The sequence below is a fragment of the Manis pentadactyla genome, chromosome 2 (genome assembly GCF_030020395.1).
Source record: "Manis pentadactyla isolate mManPen7 chromosome 2, mManPen7.hap1, whole genome shotgun sequence".
Lineage (NCBI taxonomy): Eukaryota > Metazoa > Chordata > Mammalia > Pholidota > Manidae > Manis > Manis pentadactyla.
The window spans coordinates 59,713,011-59,733,598 of record NC_080020.1 but is presented as its reverse complement, the minus strand read 5'-3'; the positions used below and the strand labels follow the sequence as shown (position 1 = coordinate 59,733,598).

Genomic DNA, 20,588 nt, shown 5'->3' with positions numbered 1-20,588 from the left:
GGGTCAATACAGCAAACTTGAAAAAAGAGTCTAGCTCCACGGTGAAATTTGCTTTCCCTCTCAATAAGTAAGACTCAATATTATGCCAAAACATAGACATTTGTTCTGTGTTGACTCAGTAAACTGAAATCAGTTTGTGAATCTCTCAGAATGTTAATTTAATTAGATTATCATCATGAAAATTAAGTTTGGATGGAAGGAATAAGATGGTATATTGACTCCTATGGAAGAAGAGGTTCTCCCTTCAAGTCAGAAGTCTCGTTTTACATAATGAATGTGTCTGTACCTCTATTTTTGCCTGCCCACAACTTAACCTCCTCGTCTACTTCAGTTCTGCTCTTCTATGACATCCTTTAGAAATGTTTATGTCTGAATGCACGAACTCCACCTTTAAGTCTGCAGGGAAGCTGAGACAGTAGTAGTAAAGAAGATGGTCCTGTCAATGGCATCAAAAGGCACTAAGGGCAAAAGATACACAGTTGTCCTGCACTGTGTCCCCCAACCGCGATCACAGGAAAGACTCGCGGTGCCCTCCATCTGCCCTTACACGCACCCTTCAGACTGGCATGCTTTTGGTCTTCCTTCTTCTTCAAGGCAGCTCATGTGGAAAAGGAAGGGAATGATTCCCACTGTTCCATAAAAAGAAAGAAAAGAACAGTAAGCCCAGATTCATGTTTTTTCTCCAATCTTAACAATGGAGATAAAAATTACAGTATATGACAGTACTTGAGCTGAAAGGTTCACATGAGTGAAATTAGTCACCCGAACCTCACTGTAAGTAGCACACCTGGATCTTAAATGCTGGTCTTTCTGACTCTAAAATGTGTGTAACCTTTAATCCTTGAGATACACATCAGCATGCCAAAGGATACATTAAACCGCAACATACTTGGTGCAGCTTCTTAAAGAACTATTTTACTTAATAATTTAAACATTAGTTTGTGTTACAGAAAGCATTGCTATGATAATGGAGAACAGAAATTCCTTATGAATTTTTAAGAAGAAATAAAAGATTTTGAAGGCAGGTTGCCCTGGGCTGTGTCCTCAGATGCCCCAAGAGGATGCTATCCTTCTTTCCTCATGACAGTTTTATTTTTCTAGGGAGGGTACTCAAGAGAATTTAGGAAGTCTGGATTAGAAGATCTTTAAGTCTGTTCAACTCTGACATCCTAAAACCTAAAATGTAATTTTGTGTTTCAAATGACGCAGAGCAGTTAAATAGTTCATTAGCAAGATTACGGCTGGATGCCTTTGAAGGTAGTAGGAATAGAGGTCTTGACATCCTATCCACCAAGCCTCTTCCTAGTCCCCTCCAAAGTATTTCCAACATAACCCCTGGTTCCCTGGATCAGTTTGAGAACCACATATAGAGGTTTACTGTTCCTGCAGCCTTGAATTGATAAGATATTGTGATTTAATGAAAGCAAAGTCCTTAGCCAATGAATAGCTCATATATTCCCCCTTCACCTTTATTTCCCCACCTATTATTTTTCCTAACAGGAAATATGAAGCATTTTACAACCATATGTTTTACAAAGCAATTTCTAAGAACATACTTTGGTATGTAAGAGGAACTGCCTATCAATTGCAAGTCTGTTGCCACCTATTAGCTGAGCCCAAAATAAAGGTGAACATTTAAGAAATAGCTTCCGAGATTGCAGCACTTTGGTTTCCGGTTCTCCATCCTTCTCGTGCACCTTTGTGACAGCTCGTTTGAGAGCATGAAGAAGTGAGCCTCCCTGGCATGGCTATCTCATTTTTCTTTTCAGTGTTGCTGATTTTAAAGCATCATAGTGTCTCCAGAGTATGTGTCCTGCCCCTCCTGAAGTGAGCTAGGAACAGCATTGCCTCACTGATGCCCTTTGTACTCAGCAAACCACAGTGGGCAGGTCAGTCCTCCCTGGTCTTGTTTTTGAGACCTGTATACTCAGGCAGGCTTCCTGACCTCAAAAGTGAAAAATTCATCTACATCCTGCCAACTGGTGGGCACGTGACCCCTTTGAAAGCTTCTGTCGACAGATGGAAATGGCAGCAGCACAGCATTTCAAAACTGCTCTTTCAGGAACTAGCTTGGTGACCCTGAGGAAGTCACACAAAGTGCTCCCCAGTCTCTTGTGTCCTCATGACTGAGATGGAGATTGTTTGAAATGGAAATATGTCCTGAAGAAAGACATATTGAAAACACTGAGTATCTGAAACAGGTACAAAAGCCCAGGAAGTGCTTGGTGACAACACTCCATTTGTTTCCTTTGTGGACTGAAAATATTGCAAACACTGGGCTTTGGAGTATAAAACCACGTTGCTGCCTCTCTCCTAGTTGGAACTTCAGAAATAATCTGAACGTCCTGAATTTTTGTAATGACTCCTCTTATCAGTAATGTATAAATAGTTTTTCAAGGTAGCTCATGGTAGCTTGATGGGCATGAGAACAGAAATTAATACCTGGTCTTTTTACTTACATAGATTAAAACAGGAAGATTCGATAGTGATTAAAAAGTAGAAGAAATGTGAAGGCAAAAATAAATATAAATAGATAATGCAACACCAATTAAACAACTCTGTAAAAAAAAGAATCTACTTATAAACATCCACGTTTTAAAAGCTTTTGAGTCGGCGGGAGAGTCCTTAGCATTTCTCAACCGCAGAGTCGGTGCCTGTGAATGAATGAATGACTCTCCTTAGCCTAGAGTTATTTTGATGGATGGTAATGTTTCTTTGGTTTGAGTAACATGCTTCTTTGTTGTTTTGCTTTGCCTTTCTTCCTGTTCACGAAGAATCCATCTGGGCCCGCCACCCTAACGTGTGCTTCTTATCTTGGCAGCACTTTGACATGCCTCATGATATTGCTGCCTCTGAAGACGGGACTGTGTATGTTGGAGATGCTCACACCAACACCGTGTGGAAGTTCATCTCAACTGAAAGTATGGTTTTTTACAGTGTTGTCCACATTTTTCCTCAGTTTTATTGCTTAAAAGCATGAAAAAACCATTTTCTTTTTTATTGACAGGAGTGGGAGTCAGGGTATCATTGGTAGTTGTTAAAAGATCTGTTGGGTATTCATTTCAACAGTGAAATTAGTTTTTAAAAAGTGGAGAGAAATGGTGTGCCTTTTTTTTTTTTTTTTTTTGCTGGCAGTTACCCCCTTGTTTCCACAGATATTCCACAGGAAATTCTTGATGCCTGGAGTAATGTCTGTTACATTGAAAACCAATGTTAATTCCAAGTTTGTTCCAGAGGGAGGAGGTGGGTGGCTCTGGCAAAGCAGAGAGGCTGACTGGTGCTCACACTGGCCCCACTTCCCATGTGGCTCTTCAGCTCTCAGTGGCTGCTGAGCATCTAGCGGTGCCGGCATCTGTTCAGAGACATATCATCCCAAACGGGAAGCACTCTGCTTTTTCTCTTTAGGCTTCAGCTTGTTCAAAGTACCGAATGGCTGTGTTTTCATGTAACTCAAAAGTATGTCTGGGGATAGAACAATTCCTCTCTCTGGATCGGTAGCATTTTGAGGATTTTTAATTGCAATTTGGATATTATTTCTAACTCTTAAAAAGTATGTTAACTTAGCCTCTACTATACTAAAACACAGAAGCTTTTAGTTCTACATTGGACAGTACCGAATGCTCAGTAGGCCACAAATCTCAACATCCAGAGGTGCATTTAAAATATGGCAGGGTCCAAACAACAGGAGAAGATGAGGTTAAGGAGTACAAATTATCCTCAATAAGGATGATAAATTTGAGGTATCAGGAGCTGTTACAGGCAGTTTTTGGTAGAGAAATAATGACATGTATGTAGACTTGGTGAAGAAAAGAAATACCAATTATAAGAAAGAAAAATATGAATTACAAGGGAAAAATACAAGTTATAGCAAAGAAAAGTAAAACCAGGAGTCCAAAAACTTCAGACACCAGACAGGTTTTGGAGCCCAAGTAAATTCTGTAACTGGTATCTTCCAAATTGTCCTTTGAGTAACTTTTGCTATTTTGTAATAAGGACCCAGTTGGGACTGAGCATGCAGAGATGCCCAGGAATTATTCCACTCCAACAGTAGCTTCATATTCCCTTTCCAACTGTGGCTTTCTTACCGCCTGCCTTTTTGAAGAGGAGCCAGAAGGTGTGGACAACAAGAAAGCAAAGAGAGGAGGATAGTTCCTAATTGCTGGAGTAAACCCAGGCTTTTCAGAATTAAAAAAAAAAAATGAGTGAATACCTTTCCAGATGAAAAAGACTCCAGAAATCTATCCAAAATCTTCATTTTGCAGATAAGAAATAGGATACTTGAACCCATTAAGATTCTAGTTCAAAGGTTCTTTGTATCACTGTAGTGGTTGATATTCAACAGAGATGCATATCCAGGTAACCCAGCGAGGATTTTCTGAATACGTGTGGCTAGACTTCATTCAAGATCTAGCAAAAGAAGAGAGGTGATAAAATGTGTATTTTGGAAAGGATTCTGAAGTGGTTTTGATATATCCCTTGATTGAGAAGAACTGCAATATAGCATTCAGCTTTGAAGGGGAAAAGCCCTGCGCATAGTCCAAAATGCAACCAAATAAATCTGGAACGCATTACCTTTGGAACAGTAAGACTGGAGGCTAAATAAGTGTTTTGTGTATTTGCATTCCAGTATTTAACTAGTCTGATCCATTTATGTCAGCTAGAAGGCTGCTTATCAAACATGGCAAAATTAGTAATCAGTCTAAGATGTCCACATGAAAATAGAACTATTTGATATTTCAGAAATAATACATTATGAACTCCACAAGGAGAATCTCATTTTAATTATGAAGACCTAAGAAATATTATTTTAGCTTTCCTAGGAGGTTTTATCCAGGATTCATGGACCTGTTACCTAATTAGTGGTTTATATTAAACTCTTTTCTAATGTGATGATGCACTTAATGAATTAAGGAAGTATTTTCTGAGTAAAATTAATATCAAAATCAAGTTTTCCAGTGTTTTTGGAAATTCTGATAGTTCTCTTGCCTTGCTGTGTTATGTTATAGAAATGGAACATCGATCAGTTAAAAAGGCTGGCATTGAAGTCCAGGAAATCAAAGGTTGGTCAGATTCCTCCTATGACTGTGGAACCCAGTGTTATTTGTGTTGAATTCTTTTATGGCTCTTGATTGCACCTAAAAAAATTGTTAGGCTAAAAATATAATCTAATCTGGTAAATTATCCATAACTTCTACTATGTATGGAGCCTTTAAACCTGCATGTTGCCATTGCTTTTTCTGATAAATGGAGTAGTAATAATGAGCTCAAACTTACTGATTTCAAGTGATGGAAAGTGATTGAGGATGTAAGAAATCTACAGCAAGTGGGCCACAGCCATTCAGAGAGCAAAAAAGTAAGTCATTTTTGGAGGTACGTTATCATACTCAGGCAAGCAGGAAAATACCATCCAGTAACTGGAAAAGTCCTTTCTTAGTGGGCTCTAATCTAAAGGAGTGAAAAATATCTTTGGTGAATTACTACTATAGGGATCTGAAAAGATTAGCTGGTTCTTAAGCTCCAACCTTAGTACTCTTCGGCCCCCAACATTTTACCAAGAGCCGTCTATGTGAAGGCGCCATAGCAGCTTTGAGGGAAATGAAACTGTGCCTGACCTCAAGAGACTTATAGCCTATAAGGAGTTTGTAAATGCGTGTATATACATACATATGCATATATACAAGAAAGTATACCATTGATATATATTATCAAGAATGGGGAAATGGAATTTAGCTACTGGTAAGCAATCACTGGGTCCATTGGTGATCCCAGTCAAATTATTTTCTTCCTTTCCTAGGATCGCTTTATAGTTGTACATTTTCCATTATCTGCAGGGTTTTAACATGGTCATGTATCATTAAGAACTCACTAGAGATACTCCTAATGTTCAATTAGCAAAGTGATTCCCTTATTAGGTGCTTTACAAATGATTCACCTAGACGTTCAGACTTAACCCTAGGCTTACTTGTTTTCCTTTCTCATGAAAGCAGGTGGAAAAGATGAGAAGAAGCAAGAACCAAGAGGGAGTTTAGGGATTTTATGTAGGCAGATAAGAAAATATAGCCAGCTCAAGGTTGAGAAGGGGTAAGATAATATTATAAAATAAATAAATAAATAGCAATTGTTTGACATTTGTAAAGATTCTATCCAGTGGACACTCCTGGGTGATCTGCATACCACATTTATACATTGAAGAAGTTCTTAATCCCTTATTTTCCTATCATTGTAATATATAGAATTATTGACAAATTTTGTTTGCCCTGGAATAAAGATATTAAGAAAGATATGATTAATTAAAGCTATCACTTACGGAGCACAAACAATGAGTTATACAAAAATTACTAAATTTAATCCTTATACCAACGATGTAATGCTATCACCATTTTACATTTGGGGAAATTGAGGATCAGAATTACTGCTAAAATAGTAAGAGGTTGACTCAGGTGATAAACCAAAGTCTGACCCCAAAGTCTGTGCTGTTAACCACTATTACTATACTAGTGAGGAAAAATAATTTCCAACATCTCTTTCACCATAAATTCTTCCAAGAACTACATATTGAGGATGGTTGTAATTCACCCTGAAACTTCTGGGGTCTCCAAGTGGCTGCAAGCCATTTCTATTTAAATAGATCCCACCCAAAACCCCTAGACTGTACTAGTTGGCCACTGAAAAAGAGCTGAAACACACTGACCTCATCTTGGGGGGCAATGAAGGGTAGACACTGCTCTCCCATAGGCCGTTTCCTCGCACATCAGTGTGAGGTCCAAGTGGTCGGAAAACCTCCCAGTCTTGTGGCAGAACCCAGCAGTGCAAACGGTGAATTTTATGGAAATGTCATTATAGTCCCATCTTAATAGTTGGGAATACCCAAACACAAATGGAGCTGTTCTAGTCCTCTTTGAATGTGTATGACAACTGTTATACTTTTTTTTTAGGATTATTTTCTTATTACAAAAATGATCATACTGGATCGCTAAGAGTTTATCTTTTATCAAAATCTAGAAGCTTATTTTAAACCACCCTTTACAAAAAAAAAAAAAAAAAAAGAGGAGAAGCACCATTCCGGATTTAACAACCCTGTAAATACATGTTAATTGTAAATTTTCAAATTCAAGTGACACTCATCCCACTGTAAATGGTCACATAACTGATCAGTAATTATCTGATCATCAGTTTCAGAACCAGTGTTTTGTGCTCAAGAAGTTGCAGGATAAGATAATTTGCCATGATAAGAAATTTATGAATGGGATTTAAATTTTTGAATTAAGTTATTAGGGATTAAAGAGATATGCCCATATCCCACCAAAAGCATAGCCTTTACCTCTGCCCTCCCCTCACAATAAAAGATGATATTCAAGAAAATAAAATAGAACTTTCTAGTGTCATTAACTTCTTAGCTTATAGAAAACAACACATTGTAAGGAAAGCACATTGCATTAAAAAAAAAGTAGTTTCATTGGTGCTATATGCACTTTTCACATCTTCTAAAATGGTACTTGCTAGTATGCCGCTGAAACCTTCAGCGTTCAGTTCTCTCTGTGATGAACTGGGTAATAGTCACTGTGTTGCTGTGTTAAGAATGTCTCTCCTTTCCTGTCTTAATTATTGCAATTCCAAGTGGTCTCTGGGCTTCTCTTCTGTCATGGGGAGAGAGACATGCGCATGCTTGTATGTGCAAGCTCAAACATGAATGCACCTAGCTTCCCTTTCTAAATGCATCACTTAAAAAATGGAAAATTTTTTCTACAAGAGCTTGTTTGAAGATATTTTTGTTCTAGATGGAATACATCTGGTATCTTCTTCATAATGTCATATGAGGTATCCTCCCCTGTCTACCAGAAGAAGCCCTAAATCCTGGGTAACCTTAGAGCTTCTTCATTCCTTCTTCATCAGGGATGCTCCAAATTATTGGGATTTTTAATTAAAGAATTTAGGATAAAGAGTAAAAGTGGCAGAATTTGAATGGTTCTTTATGCTTTCAATGGTATTCTTAGAATTAAATGATAACTATTATTTAGGATTTTTGCTCCACTTACCCAGGCTCCTAGAAAGAGCAGCGATACTGCTTTCTTTTTTCATTGTTTTTTTCTTGACTGGGAAATGTAAAATTTCTATCCTCTTTCTTTAAAATGTAGAGCATCTTTTAAAATCTAAACAGATTCCAGCTGGTTTCCAAAAGTTAGAATGTACAAGTATTTTTAGTAGATGACACTCAGTACCAGAAGGGGTGAGGAAATCAAGAATTTCGAAAGTGCAATGTGTGTATCTTTGCAAGTTCATTACCTCATTCTCAGCACACTTTCTATGAATGCTACGCTGATTCTTTTAGTCTATCACTTACTTCATAGTCCTTCTTTCCTTTTAATGGAGACCAATCCTAGCCCTGTCTTATAAAAGAAACTAGATATGAGCTTTTATAGTCATTGCCTTGGATGTAGGTAAGTCTACTAAACAACAGCTAGAAAACGTTATCTAATTACTCTGGTTATAGTCTCAACTTCAAAGCAGCAAGTTCTCTACTACCAATCTACATCTTGGGCCTATATATTTTTTATTATATTGTCTATTTATTGTTATTTTCTTGCCTAAATATAGAACAATTTGTATACCCTTTCTAGGGTAATGAAGAAAAGACAAAACAGTTTGTTGTCAGGAAGAGTAAGAATCACACTTACATTCCTCTTGGAAACTAAGACTGAGACTTAGAAAGGTTAAATTTGAACTATTTAGATCTGTAAACCAATCCCTTTCCTTCTCTCCCACTGAAGTTTCAAGAGCCACTCCAGTGGACAAAAGAAGAGAAATAATGGTCTCCCTTTAACCATAGTAAAGGGAAGGAAATGAGGACTACAAGGCCATCTGTAAAATGGTGATAATAACAGTGCCTACTCATAGGCTTGGTGTGATAATTAAATGAGAACAGTGCCTGAAACGGTGTGTTTGATAGATATAATTGAGAACATGAAGGAAGCTGCCTCAAAGTGTAGAAGCAAAATGCTGGGATCTGCCATTTGTGTGTATCATAAATTGTGCTTACAGTGTCTTACATAATTTGAGAAACACTTCCTGGGAGAAATGTCCAGCAACTACTAAGCTGTCTCTAGACATATTAAACACTAACCTAAGATTTTCCTGATTGTGCCTATCCGTGAAATTCTGTCACAGTTCCCCTGAGGCCCCCTGAGGTACTCTGTATTGCAGGACAGAAGGGCATACCAAGAAATTGGGGTTTCAGAAACCTTATGAGTATTTTGGTTTAACTTCTAGCCCTTTCACAATAGAGTTTTTGTACAAATATACATATGTGCTTCTTGGGGAAAAGAATGTCTCAAGGCTCAATCTCATTTTCAAGTCAGTAGTTACTGATACCTGCAGCGACATATATGGTTTTATTGCATCAGTTTCCCAGATAATGCTTTAGGCTTGGTATCTACCCAGTACCTGCCATTGTCACAGAATAGTTGTATAAACTATTTTCATCAACAACGAAAGGAAATACAGTGCGTGCATCTGTGTGCACTTACAGCTTGCTGGGAACTGTGGAAAAGAACCCAAAAAGGACATAGTTCCTTCTTTTCCAGTTTGTAATTCTAGAATTAATGTGTGCAATTCTGCAAGAGATGTACCTATAATTCATGGAGCATAAAAGAGACTCAAAAACTAAAGATACAAGGAAACAAATACTCATCAAGTACCTTCTTTATGATAAAGATTTATACTCAGTATTATCATCATCACAGTTACACAGATGAGGTTACCAAGGCTCAGATCATTTAAGTAACTTGCCCAAAGTTACCCAGCTAGTTATGTAGGAGAACTGGGATTTGAGCCCAGATTTATTTGACTCCAGTATACACAGCAAATCTGTCCCCTACACCATGCTGCCTATTAATTTTAACTTTAAAAACATGCAAAAGGAGGATATACTTCTTGTGAAATTATAGCTCATGAGAGAATAAAGGGTGGAACTAAAAAAAAAAATACAATTTAATGGCAAAAAACCATTCAGTGGTTACTAATCACAATACCCGCTGCTGTCTTGGTAGATTCAGATACTTAAATAACCCCACGTGCATGGAACTCAAGTTCTTTGTGAGCAGTTGTTGATTTGACTGGGCAGGGTGGGTGGGAGGGTTTCGGAATCTTTGAGTCAGTTGAATATTGTGAACTCTTCTTTCCCTGAAGAATCCGAGGCAGTTGTTGAAACCAAAATGGAGAACAAACCCGCCTCCTCAGAGGTGCAGAAGATGCAAGAGAAACAGAAACTGAGCAAAGAGCCGGGCTCGGGAGTGCCGGTTGTTCTCATTACCTCCCTTCTGGTTATCCCGGTGGTTGTCCTGCTGGCCATTGCCTTATTTATTCGGTGGAAAAAGTCAAGGGCCCTTGGAGGCAAGTAAAACGAGCCCCTTGAACTTGGAACCTATCTTTGATAGCGTGTTTGGCCTGAGTATCCTCAGAATTTGGTTGTAACTTTTTTCAGTGTTTTTTTTTTTTAATGCGCTCTACATTTTTGTTACTGTCTATGCTCCAAATATCGTCTATAGTTAGTATCATAGTAGAAAATATATCTGAAGCCTCAGAAATTTGGATAGATGACAATATAACTTATAATGTTGCCTTTTAGCATTTATGTTAAGCCCAATTAATGTCTCCATATGATACTGTGTAGATAAGTAGAATCAGTATAAATTAGCTAACAAGGAGGAGGAGATCACTGCAGTTAGGAACAGGCCCAGTCCTCTAAACTCCTGGGTCAGTTCTTTGGGGTATTTTCCAGTCCTAGTCTTGGCTTTAGCTCTTAGCTCCATGTCCTTGGGCAAGTTACTTAATCTCTCTAAGCCACAGTTTCCTCATCTATACAGTGGGGATAAAATACTCACAAGGTTGTGTGATGCTTAGATAAAATAACATACAGAAAGCATTTGTCACAGTACCTGCTGCCTAGTAAGTGCTCAATTAATACCACCAATGATTATGAGGAATACTCGTTGGAAATAAAGTAAAAAAAAGGCATAGGAATTTGTAAAACACACTCATCTTAAACCCCAGCTTTCCCAGAAACCACCTATTTCCATGTCAAACTACTTGGAAGTAATTTAGGCTATCAGCCTTCCCAAACCAAACAGGGCAGGGTCCAGTACTGGAGTCCATATTTCATCAAATCACTATCATAGTATAGGACCCAAGAGCTGAGTTCTTTCAAGACATCCAAGTGAATGTTAACAAATAATCCAACTCATAATTCTCAGCTCTCAAAAGCAGTCCCTTGGCTGGGTCCCCAGGTCCTAAGGCAAGAGTCTGCAGCTGCACCTGGGAAGGAATCCATGGACCAGGGTGGGAGGCAGCATTTGATCAAGAAACAGCATCTGATCCTGTTTCAGGCCAAGGTGACTATGGCAGGGATTCAGTGCCCACTGGCAAAGCCCTGACACAGAAACAAAACTCAGAGGATTCAACTTAGTAAGTTGTAAAAGGGAGTTTTTCTAGAATTTTCTTTTGCTTTTCATCTATAGCCAATAAATCTCTGCAAAAATACAGTTAACCCTTCCCAGAAAGAACTGTCAAGCTCCTGTTATGGGTATGGAACTGTGGTAAGCAGGGGCAAAGGTAAATAAACATTGTCTGCCTGGAGTTAAATGGAAGCCTCTAAAGAGCAAGAATGTGGTATGGCTACGTTTTTACTGATTTATCCTCAGTACAAATAACAGTTCTTGGCACTAGGGGTTTGATAACTAGTTATTGGAAAAACTACTGAATAGACAAATGGAGCTCGCATAATAGGTAATACATAAAAGAGATGACATGTAAAGGTAATAATGGAGGGTAAGAAGTGCACTGATGAATACACAGAGTATCAGGAACACATGGGGCATGGGGACAGGAAGTGGGAAGGTTGATAGTCAACCCACACTTGGGGAAGGACTGTCAGAAGAGTCAGAAAGGGTTGGCCCCTTCTGTTTGCTGTTATGCACATGAGACATGGCACAGGTACAGAACACTGAGTTTACAGGAGTGTGTTGGGAAGGTAGAGACTCAAGTTGAACCCTATGAAACTGCCATTCAATCATATTTTACTTAAAAAAATTATAGTTTTCTGTGGTTCAGTCTAATACATTTAATTCTAAAAGTACATCAGTGCTCACCTATTTTCAACATTTGTTCTTGATAAATCTTACCCAATCTATGAGAATTCTTACTAGCCCTCATAAAAGGCCTTCCATTTATCAGCATCCCCTGACTGCATGTCAGCTCCCTTTCGGACACTGTGCCAGGCACAGGAGTTGTAAAACTAAGGACCGTCCTGCATCCCTGCAGAATGTACAGTCTAATTTGTTGGCTTTCTAACAGTCTTCTTAGATGCTTCTTCCTTTCTTACCTATTTCTTTCACCACCCACTCTTCTACCTTTCCTGTGTCATCTGCCTGCTAGCTTTCTCCATGATGCTCCTCCACTCCTGGTTGGAGACTTCATAGGAGAACCCCGAGCCTCCCTTCCCTGACCGCAGCCCTTCAGGGAGTGGTGGAAGCCAGGGCAAAGAGTGAAGAGAGATACAAGCAAGGGGGAAAGTGAAGTCCATCAGGAGTTCTATATACTCATAAAGAAAGAGAAGAGACCCTTCGCAGAGATGGTCAGCCCCATGGGGAGAATTTGGGTCACATTGTATGACCGAAAATACTCAGGCTTTCAGGTCTTTGCCTTCACTTTGATAAAGGGAATATGATGTACATGGATCCAAAGCCTTCTTGAGCAGGACAGGTGCTGTTTTTAATAGACTAATGCCTAAGATAAGTACTTCTAAATTATAATAAAGCTTCCAAGTTCTTACAAATTACTGGTAACTTAATTTTGTCCTAATAAAGTAGCTAATACTTATTGAGCATTTACTGTGTATGTGCCAGGCATGGTTCTAAGCATGCCACATGCAATATGCCCACTATACTTTATAGATAAGTTGGGATTGTCATTGATCCCTCTTTTCTCAGGAGAAAACTGAGGCTCAGAGAGGTCATTTATTGAGATTGCACAGCAGAGACACAGGCAGGAGCCAAACTTAGCTCTGACCATTACCTGCATCACAATAACATCAGCTTTTTTTAAAGAAATGCATACAGACAAGAGCCAAGCCTCGTTATTAATCATTTATGAATTCCTGATTTTTTATTGAAAGTTGAGCCCGGGGATTAAGGGTGACTGAGACTCATTTTGAAATGTGCCATTTTTTTCTAGCAGATTCTGAACACAAACTTGAGGCAAGTTCAGGAAGAGTATTGGGAAGACTTAGAGGTATGCCTGTGACCTTTCAGAATGCTTTATGTTTGGCTCAAAGTCAACAAACCCATTTTTTAAAGAGCAAGGAGATATTTCTTTTTTTCTCTCTAAAAATTAAAGACCTTGTGTGCGGCATAGCATTTCCTCGGTGTTAAATGCAGAATGCAGACCATAAACTAAATCAAAGTGTGTGGCTCTCACAGCAAATTTATCAGTTTCACATTTCCCACCTTGCCAGTCTATGTGATCTAATTCTCATCCCCTGCCTTTTATCTGGCTTCATTTGTCTTCAGTAAATTTTCTGTCGCTCCTATTCGCGTATCAGTGCTTGTCATGGTGTAAATGACCTTTTCATAAAGCCACTGAAATGAAGAGCTGCTCCAGGATGCCAGTTCCAGAGAGCCTGGAAAACAGCAGGAGGTGAAAAACAAATCTGAAATAATACTGCAGAAAAACATCCTGGAGAGATTTGTTTTTGCCCTATTTATCTGAAAAAGTCTGTGGAATAGTGTCTTTCTGATTCTGTAGAATAAGTATCTCTGTATAGAAGTCTTTTTTTCTTTTTGCTAATATGTACCCTTTCCCGTCACCAGCTACTCACGTTGTTTACTATTTAAGGATTTACAAGGACGCTGAAAATCATTTGTGCCAACTGTACTTCAATTCTCTGTTATTGTTTGCTTTCTTCAGGAAAGGGAAGTGGAGGCTTAAATCTTGGAAATTTCTTTGCAAGCCGTAAAGGCTACAGCCGGAAAGGGTTTGACCGCCTTAGCACCGAGGGAAGCGACCAAGAGAAAGATGAGGATGACGGAAGTGAATCGGAAGAGGAGTATTCGGCGCCTCTGCCCACACCCACACCTGCCTCCTCCTGAAAACCGGGCTTTGATTTGCGTTGATGAGATTTACCAAGAATGCCAGATTCCTTTCCCTTGAGCACGTTTAGAGTTTTGTGTATTTAATTGTGAACTGTACTAGTCTACGTGGGACTGTACACGTTTTATTTACTTTGTTTTGGGTTAGTTGGCTTCTGTTTCTAGTTGAAGCATTTCCTGGCAGTTCATGTCAGGGCCATTGTCTTCATATGGACATAGAACAGAGAAACAGTCCTCGTCTTCCATCACACTACAAATTTAGTGACGGAAGCTTTGCTCATTTACATGTTTGAGACTTTTCTGTAGATGTAAATAACCCCCGTCTCTGCTTGCACACAGTATTTTCCCAAGAGCACGTCCATTGCCAATGTCTTTCTTTGGTGCCTTTCCTGTTCAGCATTCTCAGCCTGTGGCAGTAAAGAGAAACTTTGTGCTACATGACGACAAAGCTGCTAAATCTCCTATTTTTTTAAAATCACTAACATTATATTGCAACAAAGAAAAGAAAAAAGTCTCTATTTAAATTCTTTAATTTTCTTCTTCAGTTGGTGTGTTTGGGGGATGTCTTATTTTTAGATGGTTACACTGTTAGAACACTATTTTCAGAATCTGAATGTAATTTGTGTAATAAAGTGTTTTCAGAGCATTAGCTTGTCAGAGTGTATTTTGCAATTTTTGCATATTCACAGGGTTTTGTACACAACTTTTGTAGTAATTACACAAACCACAGAGTGAAATCTCAGTATCTTCAGCCCAAAGAAATGTATTGTATTAAAATTAAGATCATTTTGTTATGTAGCTGATATAAATTAAATGTAAAACAGGCTGTTTTTTAAAATTCAAATGGGGTTTTTTGCCTGTATATTAATCAGAAAGGTAAATACTTTAATAAAAGGTGATGGTGGAAGAGAAAACCAGTGTCTCAAATTACATATACAAATGACTCCATCAGTATAGGTTACAACGAATAGTTTTCTTTTTATAGAATAATTTCACTCAAATTCCCATGTATTCATAGGAATATTCATCTCTTACAGTGACCACAAATTACTTTTAAAACATCTTTGTCATAATCCATCTAGGCAATTTAGTAAGAACCTGATAACTTTCCTTTCTACAATTATCAGATACTAGAACCCTTTCTTCAAAATGCCTACTTACAGTTCAGGCTTAGTAGTGGTATATTAAGGATTTAACTGACTAATCACAAAAACAATACACAGTACTTTGCAAAAAATATATATATTAGTATGTTTTCCAGCTATGTCATATTTAAAAATCTACCTTAACCTAGATTATTTTCCTCAAAGTTAGGATCTGATTGAAAGATTGTCACTCCCCATATGTTTACCTCAACTTCTTGTTAAAACTTAATTTGCACATGCTCCCCATGTAGGAACTTCACCTTTTTTTGATGTCTGTAATTTTCCTTCTGAAATGAAAATACATTTTTCCTCCTTCTGACCAATCTTTTATGCCTCTTTTATCACTTCAGTGGTAAACATTAAATGTAGAATCACACCCTTCATTCTGATGGATGTGTGCCTTTTCACTATATCTTACTATATTTTTCCTTCATTAGTCCAGTGCCCAAGACATATGATTTTTAGGTGGACTTTGATGCTGTTCTCTTTTTTCACATTGAGGAAATTAGTTGACTTGCATTAAGGACATCTTTTGTGGCACAATATTTGATCATTATCTCTATTAGTTACATTTTTTCAGTGTTATGTACACCTATCTTGTTTCTAAACAGTTTTACAATGGCTTAATGAATGCAAATAAAAAAAAGAACAAAATGATAAATTATAAGCAGGTGAAAAGGAAAAACAAAAATAAAAATATAAGAATAATTCCTATTACACCTGCTCCTGGAGAGAATTTAGCTCTAAACTTTATAGCAGTCCATTAAATAAAACTTGATTGGTTACATAATTCATAAGTTCATTAAAACATTTAGAATTCCTAATAAGACCAGAAAAATTTGCTTCCAAGTATCTTCTTGAAAAATAGTACTACGTTGTGTGATCAAAGTTTTCAACCATATCCATAGAGTAGACCAATACATTTTTTATAGATCCGTTGTTACATGTTATGTCCATTAGTATAGCAGGTGGCATTATATTCCTTATATAAGCAAAGGGTATAATAAAAAAAGGAAATTCAGAAAAAATAAGTTGGCTGGGGCATTACAATTCTGTCTTAATGTACCACCTTATTATATTAACCTGGCTTAATTAAAGATGGTAGACTAGAAGTGAATGAACTGCTTTGACTTTAGGCAATCTCTCCATTGATTGTTGTCTTAGGCTTAATTTCATTTATTGAGTCAGAGATTGCACTGCCGGGGAAGTGCCTAAAAAGTGGATACCATCCCTGGCTCTATAGTTTAATTACCTGGGGAATTTAAGAGAAAATGATTGGGCACTCCCTCCAGAGATAATGATCTAGTTGGCTTACAGTAGAATATTGATACAGGTCATATTTGTAAATTTCTCCAGATAACTCCAATGTGCAGTCAGGTTGAAAAACACTGTCTTTGAGAATGGCTTTTCTACTTTGCCAATTACAAGGGGCTAGCTGTATTTTCACATAAAATATAATTTACAGATGTTTGGAGAGAGAAGATGCCATCTGAGGTGTTTTGATATGACCATTAGTACCACGATCTCAATGCCTTAATTGCTAATGTTTTAAGTTGGGTAATTAAAACAGGCATAACTGACTTACTGAAAGGCAAAAGGAAACAGTTTGCTTTGATTATTGTTTTACATTAAACTATCCAAAGAATATTATTTGAGAGAGTTAAAAGAATAGCTTTGTCATTCTCTTTGAGTTGGCCCTGAATTATCATATGTGTAAGATCTTTTGCTCTAAGCTTTCCTCTTAGTTTATCAAATCAGTATATTCTTTTTCAGAATTCCCTTTGAACTCTCACACAGATGTTACATAAATCAAATTTTTAAGTAGCTAAATGACAAAGGAAGCCACAGATTTGGTATTAGGGCTTATTCCCCAGACTATCACCCACGTAGTAGCTCAAAGTTGATGTAAGTACAAGTTGATGTAGCCTATAGCAGTATTTTTTACTTCAGTGAATGTGAGAATCAACTAGGGAACTTGTAAGAGGACTGACTCTTGGTCCTATTCCCAGAGTGTCTGATTGATTACCTTGGTGAGGCCTGAGATCTGCATTTTGAGGAAGCACCCTGATGATTTGGATCCAGGTGGTCCATGGACCATCTCTTAAGAAAAACAGTCATACAGAGAGTAGCTGACCCTTAAACATATCATTAGACACAACCAAAACTATTTTCTTAAATATGTGGGCTCTATAGAGTGATGGTTAGGCTCATGACCCAGTTCCTCAAACCCAGATCACAAAAAACTTGGATACAAATTGTCTTCAGGGCCAGAGCTTACCTACCAGCAGCTTCTCCCTTTAGATTATCCCCCTGAGTATCCCACCAGTTACTCAGATGCATACAAAGGCTATTAGGGGCTTCCCTAGAATGAAAAGCAACAAAGACAAAGTACAAGTGATATCTTTAGTAGGTCACCATGCTAGACTGACTGACTGACTTGTTTATGGGATCAAAGGCAAGAATCAACTAAACCTATTCAGTGTGTTTTTCCGACATCATGGTTTAATTAAGGAAGATACTCATTCTAAAGAATATATTATGATGGTCAATGTGACTACCTCTTACAGCTTTACAATTTTTGAAATATCAAAGCATGAAGATGTCAATCATATATCCAAACTACAGGTACAAAACAAGGGCATGTATTTTATGTGCTTGAAAATTGAGTACACACTGTACCATCAGAGGGAAGAGGTTTACCAGTGAAAACCTGATAATAAAGTGTTCAAGTTCAAGATATACTAAGATAGATTATAAAATAAATAGCCAAGATAGGATATGAAATAGACAATAGTTTATAAAAACAAGTTTGACTACAGAAGAGAGGACAGTTTTCATTTCTGAGAAATACTGCATTTCACCATACAGACTCTCCTAAAATGAATTCTCACTTGAGAATGCCCTCTTTATTTCCTCTATTATACTGTAGCATTCTCCAGGCCTTTAAAAAATATGTTGTCTCAGAACTGAGGGATAAGTATGCATGTCCATGGAACAGCACAATTGCACTGATTCTTATAATTCACTTCTAAGATAAGGAGACAGTATTATTCAATAGTTTGGCCCAGTCTTAATCAATACTGAGTTTGGAATTTCTAGACCTGAAATTCCAAGGTCTAGATTTGATTATTTTGTATACCATTGTATTAATCAAACTTACTTAGAAATCCAACTCAATTCAAACAGGTTTAAGAACAATTCTTAGGTATTAATAATGGAAATAATAATCAAGAAGTAATAATATATCAAAAAAGGTATTATTACTTATTGATTTACGTAACTGAAAAACCCAGGCATGGCTAGCAACAGAGAGAGACTTGGGTGATCTTATCAGGATTCTACCTCCCTCCATGCCTTAGTTTGGCTTTCTGCTACAATAAGATTCACTTTCATGCAGATCTTCCACACATGTGGTAATAAAAGTGGCAATCAGCAGCTCTAGGTTTACATCCTATCAGCATTAACTCTTAGCTTCTCTTTCTAGAGAGTTCCAGTATATTGACTAACTGGCCTGATTTGGCTCACGCACCAATCTCAGAATCAGTCACTCTGGGAAGGGAAAGTGAAATGTATGAACCAGGACAGAGTCGCATCCCACAGTAATCTCACTGATGACATAAAGGATTCATTTCCCCAAGAAAATTTAACTGTTGCCAGTTAAATAAGGGTAGACTCTGGGAAGAAAAAATAGCAGATATTTATTAATGTTACCTTAAGACCATAACCACTTAATAATATTTCTCAGATAAAGTGTTTACAGAAATAGTTATTTGTGTGGTGTTTAAACTGTTACATTAAAAAGGGACATTGAATGATTAAGTCTATACCAATGTATAAATGAAGATAATCTCAAATTCCCACAAACAATATTGAATACAGGAAGAAATGCTCAACTTTGGCTCATTACAATAATAACAACAATAAAAAAAATACACAAAGGACCAAGAGCAGAGATCTGAGGCCTAAAAGATATAATTATACTACGATTTCTACTCCACTAAGGTTGATGGAAACAGGCAGCTTCCAATCAATAGGAGAGATAGTTGCCTGACTATAAGAAGAGTTCAGTCAGTACTATCCATTCCAAAACAAACATACAAGCAAATTATGATGTTCTTTTGTCCCCATTTTTTCCTCTGAAAATTTCAAAGCCACAGAAATACTGAAGATTATTACAATGAACACCCCCGTACCCCTTAGATTCACCAGTGATCAATATTCGTCCCCATTTGCTTTCTCTTTTTCACAGGTGTGTGCACAAGTGTGCAGGTGTGCACACACACACAAATTTACTTAGTTTTGCTGAACCATTTGAAAGTAAGTTGAGGACATCATAATCTTAACCCTAAATAATTGGATACATATCACCTAAAGACTAGACATTCTCCTCTATGATCACTAAACCACTACTACACCCAAGAATTTAACATTTACTCTTAATAGCAGCCAATCTGTAGCCCACATTCAAACCTCCAATGTCCTCAGAAACCCCTTTGGGGCTTTCTTTACTTGATCCAATATTCAACTAAGATTTACATGATGCATCTGTTTACCATCTCTTTTGTCTCCTTTAAAGTCATTCCCTTGTCATTTTTTATTCTTCTAAAACATCAACACTTTTAAGAGTCCAGGCCAATTGTCCTGCATACAAGCTCTCACAGTGTGGCTTCATCTGTCCTCATGATTGATTCTTGGTTGTGATGCTGCCTACGTCCTCTGCCTCATAAGAGGAGATGCATAATGTCAGTTTGCCCCATTATTGGTGATTCTACATTTGATCATTTAAATAAGACAGTATCCAACAAATCTTTCCATTATATATGTTCGATTTCTACTTTGTCTTTCAAAAGTGTTTCTGACTTTAGGACCATGGGAATATCCCATTCCCCATAACCTTTTATCCAATAGTTTTAGTATCCATTGATGACCTTCTCCTGAATCCAGAATTTTGGAGGAGTTCTTCAGTAATGATGATTTTCTAATTCTATAATTTTGTCTTCATTTATTAGCTGACATTCTTCTGTAAATGACTTACTGGCTCTAGACTAGATACTGGCAATATCTACTCAGGATATAACATTATCTCCTTATTTTATTATAATCAATATGACATGTACCCCAAACTCATGGTACAAATATGATCAAATACTTTTATTACCTTATTTAATTGGTTAAGTCAGAAAGCCAGTTATCAGCCTTTTGATGACTGGCTTCCCCATCCTGTCCTTCTCTGGAGTGGTCATAAAATCCACCTCCCAAAAAGGGGAATATGGAGTATGGAATCAGTAGGTCTGCAAATTCA

General features: G+C 37.5%; 2 protein-coding genes across 17 annotated transcripts in view; one reads left to right on the top strand and one right to left on the bottom strand.

The window, feature by feature from the left end:
• The window catches only part of PAM (peptidylglycine alpha-amidating monooxygenase), a 274,025-nt gene extending 259,238 nt beyond the window's left edge, over positions 1-14,787 (top strand). For 6 of the 16 annotated variants that reach the window (XM_036886992.2, XM_036886990.2, XM_036886991.2 and 3 more), the window contains 5 exons: positions 2,822-2,921; positions 5,007-5,060; positions 10,186-10,389; positions 13,228-13,284; positions 13,960-14,787. In XM_036886992.2, coding sequence (XP_036742887.2) covers positions 2,822-2,921; positions 5,007-5,060; positions 10,186-10,389; positions 13,228-13,284; positions 13,960-14,141 — 597 coding nt within the window. In that variant the 3' untranslated portion in view covers positions 14,142-14,787. The remainder of the gene's footprint in view (positions 1-2,821; positions 2,922-5,006; positions 5,061-10,185; positions 10,390-13,227; positions 13,285-13,959) is intronic. The other 10 variants (XM_036886993.2, XM_036886999.2, XM_036886996.2 and 7 more) reach the window with 5 other exon arrangements.
• Positions 3,777-20,588, bottom strand: part of GIN1 (gypsy retrotransposon integrase 1) — a 61,078-nt gene continuing 44,266 nt past the window's right edge. Inside the window, exon 11 of the transcript XR_008994061.1 lies at positions 3,777-4,407. The gene's annotated coding sequence lies outside the window, so the exon portion shown is untranslated. The remainder of the gene's footprint in view (positions 4,408-20,588) is intronic.